This window comes from Chrysemys picta, chromosome 12 (genome assembly GCF_011386835.1).
Source record: "Chrysemys picta bellii isolate R12L10 chromosome 12, ASM1138683v2, whole genome shotgun sequence".
NCBI lineage: Eukaryota > Metazoa > Chordata > Testudines > Emydidae > Chrysemys > Chrysemys picta.
This window is the reverse complement of record NC_088802.1, coordinates 29,493,601-29,507,929: the sequence shown is the minus strand read 5'-3', so window position 1 is coordinate 29,507,929 and position 14,329 is coordinate 29,493,601. Positions and strand designations below refer to the sequence as shown.

The 14,329-nt window shown below is 47.6% G+C and overlaps 1 protein-coding gene across 2 annotated transcripts; it reads right to left on the bottom strand.

The window, feature by feature from the left end:
- Positions 1–263: 263 nt before the first annotated feature.
- Positions 264–14,068, bottom strand: LOC101950185 (zinc finger protein RFP-like). Of its 2 annotated transcripts, XM_024112764.3 has the most exons (7): positions 13,564–14,063; positions 11,828–11,923; positions 8,730–8,960; positions 8,476–8,498; positions 7,571–7,686; positions 4,857–4,916; positions 264–3,497 (listed from the first exon to the last, which is right to left on the bottom strand). In XM_024112764.3, exons 1-7 carry the CDS (start codon positions 13,978–13,980, stop codon positions 2,980–2,982), a joined length of 1,461 nt encoding a protein of 486 aa, XP_023968532.1. In that variant the 5' UTR covers positions 13,981–14,063; the 3' UTR covers positions 264–2,979. The 2 variants fall into 2 exon arrangements, with proteins under 2 accessions (XP_023968532.1, XP_042701540.1); XM_042845606.2 differs by lacking the exon at positions 11,828–11,923 and having other exon boundaries at positions 13,564–14,068.
- Between the last annotated feature and the right edge of the window lie 261 nt (positions 14,069–14,329).

Genomic DNA, 14,329 nt, shown 5'->3' with positions numbered 1-14,329 from the left:
CAATTTTCAAAAGTACCAAAGGGAATTAGGAGCACAAAACCCATTGACTTTGAATGGGACCTATGCACCAAACTCACCTACGTGTTGTTGAAATCCCACCCTAAGATAGTTTGGAGTGAAGGTTGTGGTTACATTTCTGTCATTTGCTTCCTTTAGGGGCTGAGAGCTCCTGCAGCAGAGGCCAAAATCACCTTACTAGTACATGGGAGAATGTGGCAACGTCACATGCACACACCCTGGGGGAGAAGTTTATTTAGGTAGGGTTACCATTCGTCCGGATTTACCCGGACATGTCCTCCTTTTTGTGCTAAAAATAGCGTCCGGGGGGAATTTGTAAAGCACTCACAATGTCCGGGATTTCCCCCTCCCCCGGCACAGCAGAGCGAGCGGCTGGGAGGGCAGCAGGAAAGTCCCGGGCTGGACTCCGGAGCAGCTGGAGAGGAGCTCCGCCCTGCATTCTGAGCAAGTGTCTCAGCACAAAGTGCAGCCCTCCCCTTTTGCAACTGGGAGCGGTTTCTGCCATGCAGCGTAGCAAAACGGGAGAGAGAGCACTTTGTGCTGATACAAGGGCAGCTCTCCCCTGCAACCCGGTCCGGACCAGGGACCGGGTTTTGTTGTGCAGGGCCAGGGACCGGGTTTTGTTGTGCTGGGGAGCTTAGCCACGTGTCCGGCTCGCACAGAGCCCAACACCCTGTTCTGAGCAGCAGGGTAAGGGGGGACAGGAGAAGGGGCAGGGAGGTTCTGGAGGGGGCAGTCAAGAAACGGGGGGGGGGCTTTTTGGGGGGAGTGGAGAAAGTTTTGGGCAGTCAGGGTACATGTAGGGGGTAGGGTCCTGGTGGGCAGTTGGGGGGGGTCTTAGGAGGGGGCAGTTAGGGGACAAGGAACAGGGAGTCTTAGGTAGGGGGTGGGGTTCTGGAGGGCAGTTAGGAGCAGGGGTCCCAGGAGGGGGCACTCAGGGGACAAGGAGCGGGGGGTGGGGGTGGGGGGGCTGGGAGTTCTGGGGGGGAGCTGTCAGGGGGCAGGAGTGGGGAGAGGGATCGGAGCAGTCAGGGGACAGGGAGCAGAGGGGTTTAGATGGGTTGGGAGTTCTGGGGGGGGCTGTCAGGGGGCAGGAGTGCGGAGAGGGATCGGAGCAGTCAGGGGACAGGGAGCAGAGGGGTTTAGATGGGTTGGGAGTTCTGGGGGGGGGGCTGTCAGGGGGTGGGGAGTGGTTGGATGGGGCGTGGGAGTCCCAGGGGTCTGTCTGGGGGTGGGGGTGTGGATAAAGGTTGGGGCAGTCAGGGGACAAGAGGCAGGGAGGCTTAGATAGTCCTGGGGGGCAGTTAGGGGCAGGGGTCCCAGGAGGGGGTAGTCAGGGGACAAGGAACGGGGGGAGGGTTGGGAGGTCAAGGGGGGCAGGAAGTGGGAGGGGCAGGGGCGGGGCTAGGGCGGGGCTCCTCCCGTCCTCTTTTTTGCTCGCTGAAATATGGTAACCCTAATTTAGGGAACACAGGGGAGTTCAAAAATCAAGAGACTGACCTAAAAACACACTATAATCTTTTATTAAAATGTCATGATTTGGGGGCCAATCTCATAATTTTTGGGAGTCAGACTCATTTTTGATCTCCTGAAGTTGACAATACTGCATTCCCCACAGGCCCCTGAGCAGCCACGCATGGACTTTCAGCCACTTCCCACATTGGGGGCAGGGGGGAGTGTTATTAATCTGGAGCCAGACATCTGGGGGCACTGCTGGGGAGGAAGCAGCTTTATCAGCTCAGAGCCCAAATAGACTCTTTTTTACTATAGATCCCCACCAGAGAAGGGGCAGGGAGTTGCAGAGATTGTGGGTGACAGAGAGATGTATGTGTCTCTGTTTCTCATCTCTTCCTCCAGAGGGATCTGTTTAGAAACAGCAGGGCCCAGGTGGAGAAGTTTATCTAGGGAACACAAACAGACCAGGAGAGAGGAAGGGCTTTGGGCAGTGGGGCCCAAAAGTTGAGCACAGAACATATCTGGGCATTCAGAGGCAGCCTGAGCATTTCAGAGCAGGCCTGAAAAAATAATCTATTTTCATTCCCACCAGGTACTCAGGTCCTGTCCACTGTGATCACCTGACTCTGCACAGGGCTGGCCCAGTGATTGTGGGGAGGGTCAGTGAGAGGATCATTAGACAAACTTTACTAATGTATTTTCCCTGCGTGTAGCTTTGTCTTTATCCTCCTTTCCCAGGCTCCTAATTTAGCGAAGAAGGCTGGTCTGGTGGTTTAGCTGTTTATTTGGAAGACCCAGGTTCAAGTCCCTGCTCTGTAACTGTCTTCCTATGTGACTTCAGGCAAGTCATTTATCTGCTCTGTGCTGGACATTCCTCTCTCTGAAATGGGGTAACAGCATTTCCCCACCTCACAGAAGTGTTGTGAGGCTAAACACAGTGTACACCCAGTAGATATAGTGACTCACAGACCATTTTCTCTCTCAGACATGACTGCAGCGCCCACCTCCCCACTCCTCAACATCCCTGGGACAACCACAGCAATCGCTCACCTGGGGAAGGAATCCTAAGGCTATTTTAATGCAACACAGGAGCTGAAAACAAGGGGGAGGAGCCAGACAGCTCTCTGCAGGTCACAGTTTGAGCAATGCATTACAGCCATGACTTGGTTCCCTTCACATGATATGCATGTTCTCTTTTGTGGTACCACGGAGTCATACAAGACTTGGGGCTCCTGGAAACCCTCCTGCCCTCTTCAGAGACAGGCAAGCTGTGAACCCCTATTTTCCAGTCCTTGCAGGGCTGTCTTGATCCCTCAGAGGGAGAGAGACAGAGACAAGCAGGAGAGACCCACGATGGGGCAGAGACAGCAGCTTTTCTGGTCTGTTCACTTTGCATTTAAATGTCTCTGCAAGAACATGGGAGCCATGCAGGGCCAAAGAGACTAGGGCCAAAGAGGCCGGAGAAGCTCGTTTCATGGAACTGGGAGCCATGTGCCACCGGGTGCCTCAGGAATAGAGAATGAGTTGGGAACCTACACCCCAGACCCAGAAGAAAGGGCGGAGTCTCTCCCCTGTGAATGAGGTTGGTGGGAAAGTGAAGATCGGGGCCTCACCATCAGTACTGAAAAATGCCACCTGCCCCTGTTCACAGTCCAGAGACACCTGGATCCTGCTGGGCACGCAGCTCAGAGACAGGGGGGTTGGAGGGGAGGTGAGAGCCTGGAACTGGAACCCCCACCTCTGCACAGCCCAGATCCCCCCCTCAGGTGCTGCACTGAGCTCCTCCTTTCTCTTCACAGACTCTCTGGCCACCCCCACAGCCCAGGCTGTCCCATGCCCCACCTCCACCTCCCAGCAATGTCTCCCTGAGGTGAATTCCTCACAGCCCAGCACACAAGGAGACGAATCAAATCTCTGGGGATGGTCAGGACGGTTCAGCCGTATGACGTCCCAGGTCAAAATTTTCCGATCCACAGACAGGAGAAGCCGGGGATGAGCCGTGTCTGGATCCAGAGTCACACTCGCTGAGGAGAGAAGCAGAGTGCTTCAGGCAGAGCTCAGCCCCCGCAGGAGAGCCCATCCCAAAGAGAAGTTTCTGGATGGCAAGCCCCTCAAACCAGGGGAAGGGGAAAAGGTGCGACAGTTCTGAGGGGCCTCTCTACTCCATTTTCCTCATTAAATATGAAAAAGGAACCTGGGGTGGGATTTTCAGGAACACCTAAGGGAGTTAGGGGCACAAGGCCCATTGGCACTTAACTTGTGACTCCCTTAGATGCTCCTGACAATCCCACCCAGAAATGTCCATGAGCAGTGCCGGGGCAGAGTAAAGGGTATTTGGGGGCCTGTCGGTGAGACTTTTTCTGTGTATTGGCTGTGTGTGAACTGGCTACTCAGGCTGATGTCAGGATCTTTGGGGCACAATGAAGCCAGGCCCCCACTCAACTCGATTAGGTATTTCTGTGCCTATCACACGACATCTTTGGACAACACCTGATCAGTTCCAGACCAGATGGGCCTGGTTGAGGCACAAACGGGCAGAACCCTGCTAACTTTGGGGACAATCAGAAAACTGGAAAAGTCCAATTTCCACTAAAGTCAGGCCCACAGAGGCCCAGGGTGATGTGGGCAGAGGAATCTCTCTGGCTCTCCCTGCTGCCACCTAAATGTATGACAGGTAGCTGCTAGGGGGAGGTACACTGCATTGCTTATGTAGGCTGACCTGTATGCTCCCCCAATAGAGCCCATTCCCACAGGGAGGCCCCTTACCCTCACTATGCCAAGCCCCCCAAGCAGGGCCTCCTGCCTGCCCACTCCAGCCAGTCTCCTCATCACCCCCAAGCTGGTACCCTCACCCTCATCCAGTCCCAGATTTCCAGCCATGCCCCTCACTCCCACTCTGACCAGCCACCCCAGCCATGCCCCTAACTCCCCACTCCAGTCAACCCCCACCCCCCCATAAGTGGGTCTCACCTCACACCGTCCAGGCCCCCTAGCTGGAGTCTTCATTCCCTCCCCATGCTGGCCAGACCCCACTAGCTGGGCCCCTAACCTCCTCTGCACCCCAGCCAGCCCTCCTAGCCATTCTGGCTAGCCCCAATGGCCAAGCCTCCATTTGCACGGAAAAACTTGTTAACAGACAAAGCTTGGCCTACATGAGCAAACGTGTGACAAACATGTGACAAACTAGTGATGTAATCTTAGCTTGCGGTTTCCTTCAAATCTAATCATTTTTATATTGTTTTAGTGTGCTCTGTAATTCTTTCTTTCTTTCTTTCTACTTTAACAACAAGTAAACAAAGATATTATTCTGGGGAAGTGTCTTTCCTTCTAATTTAGTAATAAATAAATAATAACAATAATAGCAATTCCACCTGGAAACATACCCTTCTCATCTGATCCCATGGATTTCCCCTTTCCTGTCTTCAGTTCCAATGGCAGAACATCTAGTGGAAAGAACAGGGGAAAGAGACAAGACTTCATGCTATCGTGTTTATGGGGTGTTCCTGCTCTTTGTTAATATAACTGCATTTTGGTTATGAGAGAGAAACTGATAGAGACAGACATAAAGACAGACAAAGCAGTGAAGAAAGAGCCACATCCATTTTTCCAGTGTGGCTAGGTTAAAACTGATCAGAAACTTTGCCTTTTCCCTCTGATGGCAGTGTAACCCAGTGGTCAGTGTGTTTTGTCTCTGTATGTGCCCAATCCACAGAGACTGCAAGTCTGTGACAGCCCCAGCAAGTTCCTTAGTTCAAGCTGTAGAGATTCCTGTGCTCAGCTGAGGGTTCTTGGTTTGATCCCTAGGTCCTTGGTTTGATTCTTAGGGTTGGCCACAATAGTGGCTTTCACGTAAGAAGGGACTTATCTGGGTTTGAAGCATTGGGGACCTCAGCTGTTTGGGATGAGCTTTGTCTGTAGAGCAGAAGTATATAACCCATTGGTAAATGTGGTGTGTCCCACCTCTGATCTACAGAGGATGTGAGTTTGTTACAACACTCAGGTAGGAAGCTTGGCTCCACGGGTAAAGTTCTTGACACTCATGATTTTAGCGCTGAAGCCCTAGTTCAATCCATGCTGTGTTGGTCAAGTTAGCAACTGTCACAACAGCATGTCAGTGCACTTTACTGTCACTCAGCAAGTTACACCACCATCCAAAGAGACAGCATCTCAATTTTTAAAGACAGGGAAAGTGAGGCTCACAGAGATTAAGGACTAGATTTTTTTCTTCAGATATGGCTGCTTCTTTATGGTATAGAAAGGACTGATATTTTCTTTTATAAATTCCCTCAATTATTACATCTCACTCTTGTCCCCACTGTGGAACAGAATTATCCCTAGAACTGAGCAGAGACTAGTTTTCCATCTTTCAAATATTTTAGAGTACAAAAATTTTCTCCATCTCAAAATGGGACAAAAAATTGAAGTCTTAAAAATATTTTGTAAGTCAAAATAGGGGGGGAAATCAGTTCAGGTGAATCAAAATGTTTCATTTTGAAAGTTCCCAAACAATTCCTTTTTAATTTTCACCTTCTTTCTAACTTTTTTTTTAGTCTAAATCAGCTGAAATTTTACAACAAAAGGGCACTTAAAATTTTCCTTTAAAAAATGTCAACATGAAACATTTTGACAACTATGACTTATTTTTTCCACAATTTTATTTGAGTGGTTGCCCCATCTCAAAAAAGATATATTGGAATTGGAAAAGGTTCAGAAAAGGGCAACAAAAATTATTAGGGGTATGGAATGGCTTCCGTAAGAGGAGAGATTAAGAAGACTGGGACTTTTCAGCTTGGAAAAGAGACGGCTAAGGGGAGATATGACAGAGGTGTATAAAATCATGACTGGTGTAGAGAAAGTAGATAAGAAAGTGTTGTTTACTACTTCTCATAACACAAGAGCTAGGGGTCACCAAATGAAATGAGTAGGCAGCAGGTTTAAAACAAATAAAAGGAAGTATTTCTTCACACAATGCACAGTCAACCTGTGGAACTCCATGGCAAAGGATGTTGTGAAGGACAAGACCATAACAGGGTTCAAAAAAGAACTAGATAAATTCATGGAGGATAGGTCCATCAATGGCTATTAGCCAGGATGGGCAGGAATGGTGTCCCTAGCCTCTGTTTGCCAGAAGCTGGGAATGAGCAACAAGAGATAAAATAAAAAAAATAAAAAATAAATAAAATGGAACACTTGATGATTACCTGTTCTGTTCATTCCCTCTGGGGCACCTGGCACTGGCCACTGTTGGAAGACAGGATACTGGGCTAAATGGACCTTTGGTCTGACCCAGTAGGGCCATTCTTATGTTCTTGAGCTGGGACATTTGTTGAAACTGATTCCCAATCAATTCTAATTATCCCCATTTTAAAGATGGGAAAACTGAGGCACAAAGCATGACACATTTTTCAAAAGTGAATACTTAAAGTTAGGAGATTAGCCTTTAAACACAGGGATATTGGACAGATATGTTCACTCCCCAATACCCATTACCACTGTGGAAGGAACCAGGATTTGCCCTAGTTAGTTCTTAATTAGTTTCTGTCTGTTACTATTGCCCAAGGAGTTAGCAGTGGATTCACAGCCCTTTGGACAAGCCCAGAGTGGGCCTGCAGGCCCTGGGGAACACAGGGGTCTTTGGGAGCAGTGAGAAACCCATCTGTAGAAGGATTCTCCTTCCCACCGGAGCCCATTTACACTGCATCGTAAATAGGGAAGAAAGTCTAGCTCTGGCCGGATGAGAACTGCGCCCGTGCAGGAACCGGCTAAGACAGTCACACAGCCCAGCAGAAGGGGCAGGCCCAGGCCAAAGGGGACTCTGCTGCACTGACTCTGGGCAGGGCTGTTACCCATAGGCTGCTCCACTTGGGCTGCACTTTAGACATCCCCCAGCCCACTGGGGATTCTCTTAGCCCCGAGGCATAGCAACCTCAACCTGTAGTTTTGAACTGCGGGAGAAGGGCTGTTGGTCCCTCTCTGTAGAATGTGGTTGAGTAACTAATTTGGGCTTATTCTGCTGGCTGCTGTGAAGTGGCTGCTGTCTCCTCCTACAGTCACAGAGACTTCTCTCGATGTCCCCTCCTAGCTCCTTTCTCGGTACCTTTCAGTTTGTTCAGGGTCAGCTTTACAGCAATATTTTTCTGACAGAAATTGCTGAGGCTCCTTTCCAGCTCAGAAGAAGCCTCCAGCAGCTGCTGGAACTTCCCCTCCTCAGACCTAGAGAGAAAAGAAACATTTCTCTGTGTGATTTTATTACTACACGCTAGTGACAGCAGCTGGCCTGAGGGTCTGGAGTCTAAGGGCCTGTCTATGTGGGGAATTTTCTAGCAGAAGTATATGCGTATGGTTATATCACTGGAGCTCTGCCAGGAAACCCCCTGGGTTGACAATCTTATCCAGCCGCTGAGCAGGCACAGCCCAGGCAATGGCAGCACAAGCTTTCTACATAGTGGCCACTGATGTGCTTCAGCTCTGATCTGGAGACCAGCTCTAGGGATGAGAAGGGAGTTGTCTCCATGGCTAGTTCAATCCCTGGCCTTCATCTTCTGTGAGCCAGGATGTTTCCACGTTCTTGTATTTATTGCATGGTGGGCATCTGCCCACTAGGAACTGGTCTGAGAGCCCCGCTCGCCCATTCCTGAAATGATTTCACCCCGTCACCAAACCATAAATTAGGTGGTAAATGTTCTGATCACTGCTGACCTGGGCAAAAGAGTAGCCAGTCATTGTGAAAGGTAATGAAAGACCTGTATTCCATTCCCAGACTCCTGAGGCAGCCAGTCCCTCAGAGATGGACATTACCATGTTTAGGGTAATAACCCTTCTCCTAGGACTCCAGTCCTGTATAAAAGGGTAACACCCCGGGGCTAAGGGTCAACACAGGGAGATTGGTCTCTGAAATGACCCTGCCCCACACATTGTGCCCTGGGGAGATGTGCTAATAAGATTCCCGAGCCCCTTTCCAGTGCTGAGAAGCATGAGGGGGAGTGAGAAGGAGCCACATACCTGCTCATGGTGCTTCTGATGTCCTAGAGGGGAGAGAGAAAAAAGGGAGCTCAGTCCCACATGCCCCACACTTGGTATCCCTCCTGCTCTGGAGGGGACTCACTGTACCATTACCACTTCTGTCCCAGAGGGAGTTTTTAGGAGAAAGTTTGCAGCTTTAAACAATTTGATACATTTATTTTCCAAGGCTCATGATTCAGGAACCTGCCCATCCCTGTGTAGGGATCTGAGGTGGGGGTTATAATGTCCCTCACCTGCAGGAATTCACTGGCTGGCTGCCGGCACTTCCCCTCCAGCTCACTGATCTGCTCACTGAGATGGGAAATCTCCTTGGAGAGTTTGGTGACATTTTCATCCTGCAGTTTCACAATCTCCTGGTCCAGCTCTGCCAGCCGGGCCAGCAGGAGTCGCTCTTGTTCCCTCAGGAACTGATGCAGCTGCTCAAACTCAGACATAATCTTCTGCCTCTCAGCTTCTGTCTGTTTCTGTAATAGACAAAAAGAAACAGAGAGAGGCCGGTCAGGGTCACAGAGAGGAGTCATGGGTCAGGTCATAAAGCCCTGGGCATGAGGGAAGGAGCATTTCACAGTAACCCCTGAGAATTCAACACCTGACACTTGAATGTGCCCTGTGGTCACAAGGGAGAAGATTTTCCCACAGGTTCCAGTTTGGACCCTATCTCCCTTTGAAGGGAGGTTTTTGTGTCTCACATGAGGAGGAATTTCTGTGCCCATTGCCTTCTGGAGATGCAGGTACCGGGCAGCAAGGAGTGGGGTTCAGCCAATATTGACAGGGACTTTGGAGAGAGGCCAGGGGAGAAAGAAAAACCAATAGAACAAACAAAGGAAAAAGCAGCAATATTGTAAGTAGGAAGACAGGATCCTCGTTGTTTTTACAAACCGTATTGAGACACAAAGAGAGAGAGAGAGAGAGACTCCACCAAACACACAGAAACTGATTCCCCCTCTCTCCCCCACCCCCACAGAGAAAAACCCACAAAGAACAGACACCTACTCTACATTTCTCTTATCTTTCTCTCTGCTGCAACTGGGGGTGGACGGCAGGGGCAGGTGCTTGGTCCTCACTCCACTCTCTGGCCCCTCTGGGGCTGTGTGGGTCCCAAGCCAATATGCCCTTTCAGGGTGGTAAGCCCCAAAATTCCACACAGCCTCCTGGGGATCCCATATCCCTGCATCCCAAGGTGTGGTGGGGGCAGGGATAAGGGGTTCCCGGGGTGCTGGAGCACACTGCACCCAAAGCCCTGGGGATGCATGTCACTGCTCTGCAGCCAGCAGCAGCCAGCTGGGGTGTGTGTGTGTGTGTTTTCCCTCTGATACCTTCATTTTATATCAAACTTCAAAATAAACAGAGAAAAATAAATAAAAAACCAACTAAACAAAAACCTCTTCACTGGACAGCCCACTTTAAACATTAAGAATTGCAAAGTTTCATCTTACTAGTTTGACAGCCCTGGAGCCTGATATCCTAATTAGCCTCAGAATAGGGGCACATGGGCATTTTCCTGACAGCGTGACTCTGCCTAGAGCCAGAGAGCCCAATTCTCAGATTAGATGGTAGTTCAATATAAAACCTTCTCCCACTGCAGCCATTCTACTGAGAGAGCCACCAAAGGAGCCAATTATGCCATGTATGTACTCATGTGCTCCTTGTGGGCACCTAAGTCCCATCAACAGCAGTGTCACACTTAGGAAATAGGGTGGGCAGTAGAGTTTTCCCACAGTGCACCACATTCCTAGGGCTAGAGTGTCGACACAGGGTGTGTGTGTGCTAGGCACTCTGGGATAGTGTTACTTTGACTCAGGTCTATTCACAGCAGTGCGGATGCTACAGCCCTAGGTTCATGCACGAGTCAGAAAATCATTAACCTAGGGTTAAAGTGCAGTGTAGACACTCAAGCTCGGGGTTCCCTGATACAGGTCAGCTGACTCAAGTCTCACTATCCCTTGCTGGATAGACATACCCTCTGGGGTTAGGCCAGCACAGCTACAGTGCTGTAGTATACGTTCAGCTCAGGTTGACATTCCAGTGGACAGGGAGTCGGAAGACCTGGGTTCTGTTCCTAGCTCTGCTCCTTGGTGACCTTGGCAAGTCACTTACCCACCTTGTGCCAAAATGAGGATAATGATATTGACCTCCTTTGTAAAGAGCTTAAGAACATAAGAATGGCCTTACTGGGTCAGACCAAGGGTCCATCTAGCCCAGTATCCTGTCTTCCGACAGTGGACAGTGCCTCAGAGAGGGAAGGAACAGAACAGGTAATCATCAAATGATCCATCCCCTGTTGCTCATTCCCAGCTTCTGGCAAACAGAGGCTAGGGACACCATTCCTGCCCATCCTGGCTAATAGCCATTGATGGACCTATCCTCCATGAATTTATCTAGTTCTTTTTTGAACTCTGTTATGGCCTTGGCTTCACAACATCCTCTGGCAAGGAGTTCCATAGGTTGAATGTGCGTTGTGTGAAGAAATACTTCCTTTTATTTGTTTTAAACCTGCTGTCTATTCATTTCATTTGGTGACCCCCTAGCTCTTGTGTTATCAGAAGTAGTAAACAAAACTTCCTTATCTGCTTTCTCTACACCAGTCATGATTTTATAGACCTCTGTCATATCTCCCCTTAGCCATCTCTTTTCCAAGCTGAAAAGTCATAGTCTTATTAATCTCTCCTCTTACAGAAGCCGTTCCATACCCCTAATAATTTTTGTTGGTCTTTTCTGAACCTTTTCCAATTCCAATATATCTTTTTTGAGATGGGGCGACCACATCTGCACACAGTATTCAAGATTTGGGTGTACCATGGATTTATGATATTTCATATATGATATTTTCTGTCTTATTATCTATCCCTTTCTTAATAGTTCCCAGCATCTGTTCGCTTTTTTGACTGCTGCTGCACATTGAGTGGATGTTTTCAGAGAACTATCCACAATGACTCCAAGATCTTTAGTAATTTTGTATCATCTGCAAATTTTGCCACCTCACTGTTTACCCCTTTTTCCAGATCATTTATGAATATGTTGAATAGGACTGGTCCCAGAACAGACCCCTGGGGGAGCTATTGATGAAAAATGCTATATAAGACTTAGGTATTATCTATTAATATTGGGGTGCATCTCCCTGCTGCACTGTGGTCTCCCCTCTGGCATCCAATCTCTCTTACAAGCCAGTATTTCTGAATCAAACCTTTTCTGAACTTTCTCCAAGAGAAGTTTTTATATTTTGATGTTTTGTCCTGGATCCAGATGAAAATAAATATAGAAATATCAGAATTTCCCATGGAATGGAAATTCCATTTTTCAGTCAGATCCATTAATAACTATTGGCACCTACCAGATGTTCCCAGCTTCTCTGTGTATCCATCATTTGAATTTCCTGTAGTTTTTCTCTCTCTTTCTTCAGAGACATCAAATGGGTCTGAATTTTTTTCTGAGTAGAAAAAAAAGTTTTAATTATTTGAGAGTTTATTTATTTACTGTGGGAGGGTGGATTTTAGGAACAAAATCTATGTATATTGTCATACTGGAGAGAGGTGGTAGCTGCCAGCAAGTGTGTTTTGATCGGTGGGTATTTGTAGAGTTTTTTTAAGTTTATGGCTGTGCTAGCCCACTTTCATTCATGCTAAATGAGGGAGCAGTTCAGTGTCCATTTGTCTAGTGATAGCTGAAACAATAGATGCTACCACCCAAGTCATGGGCCAACACAGTGAGGCTGGAGTAGAAGTTGACCCACATGGACTGAGGGAGGGGTTTCCCTGGGACTGACTGCAAGCACAGGGGCTATGGATTGATTGGATGGCAGCTGTGTCAGTCTGTGTGTAGCAGAGGGGAGGGGCGTGGGGAGAAAACAGGAGAAAAGTAGCCAGAATAGCCAAAGAAACACGGATAGCATGGTCCAAGCAGAAGACAAAAGAAGGAGTTTGGGGCAGAGTGCTGGCTGGAAAAACAGACTTGGACTTGTGAGCAAGGAAACTCCCTTCTGTTGTTTGTGTCTGGTTTGTTCAGGGAAACAGAACTTTGTGTACATTTTTAAAAAATAAACATGATTGCACCCATCTAATACTCCATCATCAATTTCTCCTCCTAATGCAAGCAGCCCTAAATTTTGTCTAATAGCTCAGGCCAAAAGGGATGACATTTTAAACAATCGTTGATCAAACAGACATTGAATGGAACCAAGTTCCTTTTCCATAACCTATTGGCATTACTGTAACCATCAGAATACAATAGAGCAAGATGGATACATTGGAGAAAGGTCTGATGTGTGAATTAGAGCTGTGTGACATTTTTTTCCAGTAAATAATTTATTCATTGAAAAGTTCAGTTTGGGGCCAACTGAAACTGTTTGTGAATTTGGGTCACATTTGGTGAACAGTTTGGGCGGGGGGGAGGAGGAAAAATACAGAAAGTCAAAATGTTTCAATATAACACTTTCAAAACAAATGTTACAACTTTTTCATTTTAAAATTATGTTTCAGTTTTAAATTTAGTTAGATTTAACTTTTTTTTCAAAGAGGGAGAAGAAAAGGGGAAAGAGCGCTCAAAAACTAATTGAAACATTTAGTTTCAGGTTGTACAAAATATTTCATTTCAGATTAAACAAAATATTTTGTTTGATCCAAAATGATTTGTTTTCCATGTTTTCATTTTGTTGAAGGGAAAAATGCTGTTTTGTGTCAATCTGAAACTATTACTTTTTCCGGTTTCTCAGGTCAGTCACTGAACTGCAAAATCAATTATTTCCCCAGCTCTAGTGTAGCTGTCATTTAAAAGTTTCTGTTCTCCAGAAAACTTCTTTATTTAATCTTTCATGCAATCAATGTGTTACAGAGTTGGGAAATTCTGTTACAATAACAGCAGATAGAGAGAGAGGAATTAAGTGTTATCAGCAAATTGCAATGAAATTGAACTGTCTTTAAAATCTAGACCTGAAGAAGAGCTCTGTGTAAGCTTGGAAGCTTGTCTTTTTCACAACCATAAATTGGTCCAGTAAAAGATATTACCTCACTCACCTCATCTCTTTAAAATCCAAAGCTGTAACTATAACATGACTACATGATGGTATCCTACCTTGTACTCCTGGGCAGCCTCCTCTATGGGAACCACAGCGTGAGCTCTGTGCTCCTTGGACCTGTCGCACACCACGCAGATGGGGGTCTGATCCTCCTCACAGAACAGTTTCAGGGCCTCCCCATGCGTCTCACACACTCTCTCCCCTTCGGCTCCTTTTGCTACCTGTAAGCTCAGCTGTTTGGCAAGTTCTACAACATTTGCCAGCTGCCTGTTGGGCCTGAAGTTTCTGTGTTGAAGGATTTCTCTGCACTGAGGGCAGGAGAAGTTTGCATTGGATCCCTGCCAGCACTGGGTGACACAGAGCCGGCAGAAATTGTGCCCGCAGTCTAGAATCACTGGGGCTTTAAAATACTCCAGACAGATGGGACAAGTAGCTTCCTCCTGAAGGCTTTCTACAGGGTTCTCTGTAGCCATGGCTCTCTGTGGGGGAGTGTAACTGGGTACTTGTGCAGTGCTTTCTGAGCTCAGTCAGGTTTCCGGCTAGTCCTGCACCAGGAAGTGGGCTGGCTCTCTCGTGAATCTGACTCATGATGTCTTGCTTTGCTGGAAGGAGTCCATTGTTAAAGCAATAGCCCAAAGCAGTGGCTCTCAACCTTTGCAGACTACTGTACTCCTTTCAGGAATCTGATTTGTCTTGAGTACCCCAAGTTTCACCTAACTTAAAAACTACTCGGCTGCAAAATCAGACATAAATATACAAACGTGTCAGTCACACTGTTACTGAAAAATTGCTTCCTTTCTCATTTTTACCATATAATTTAAA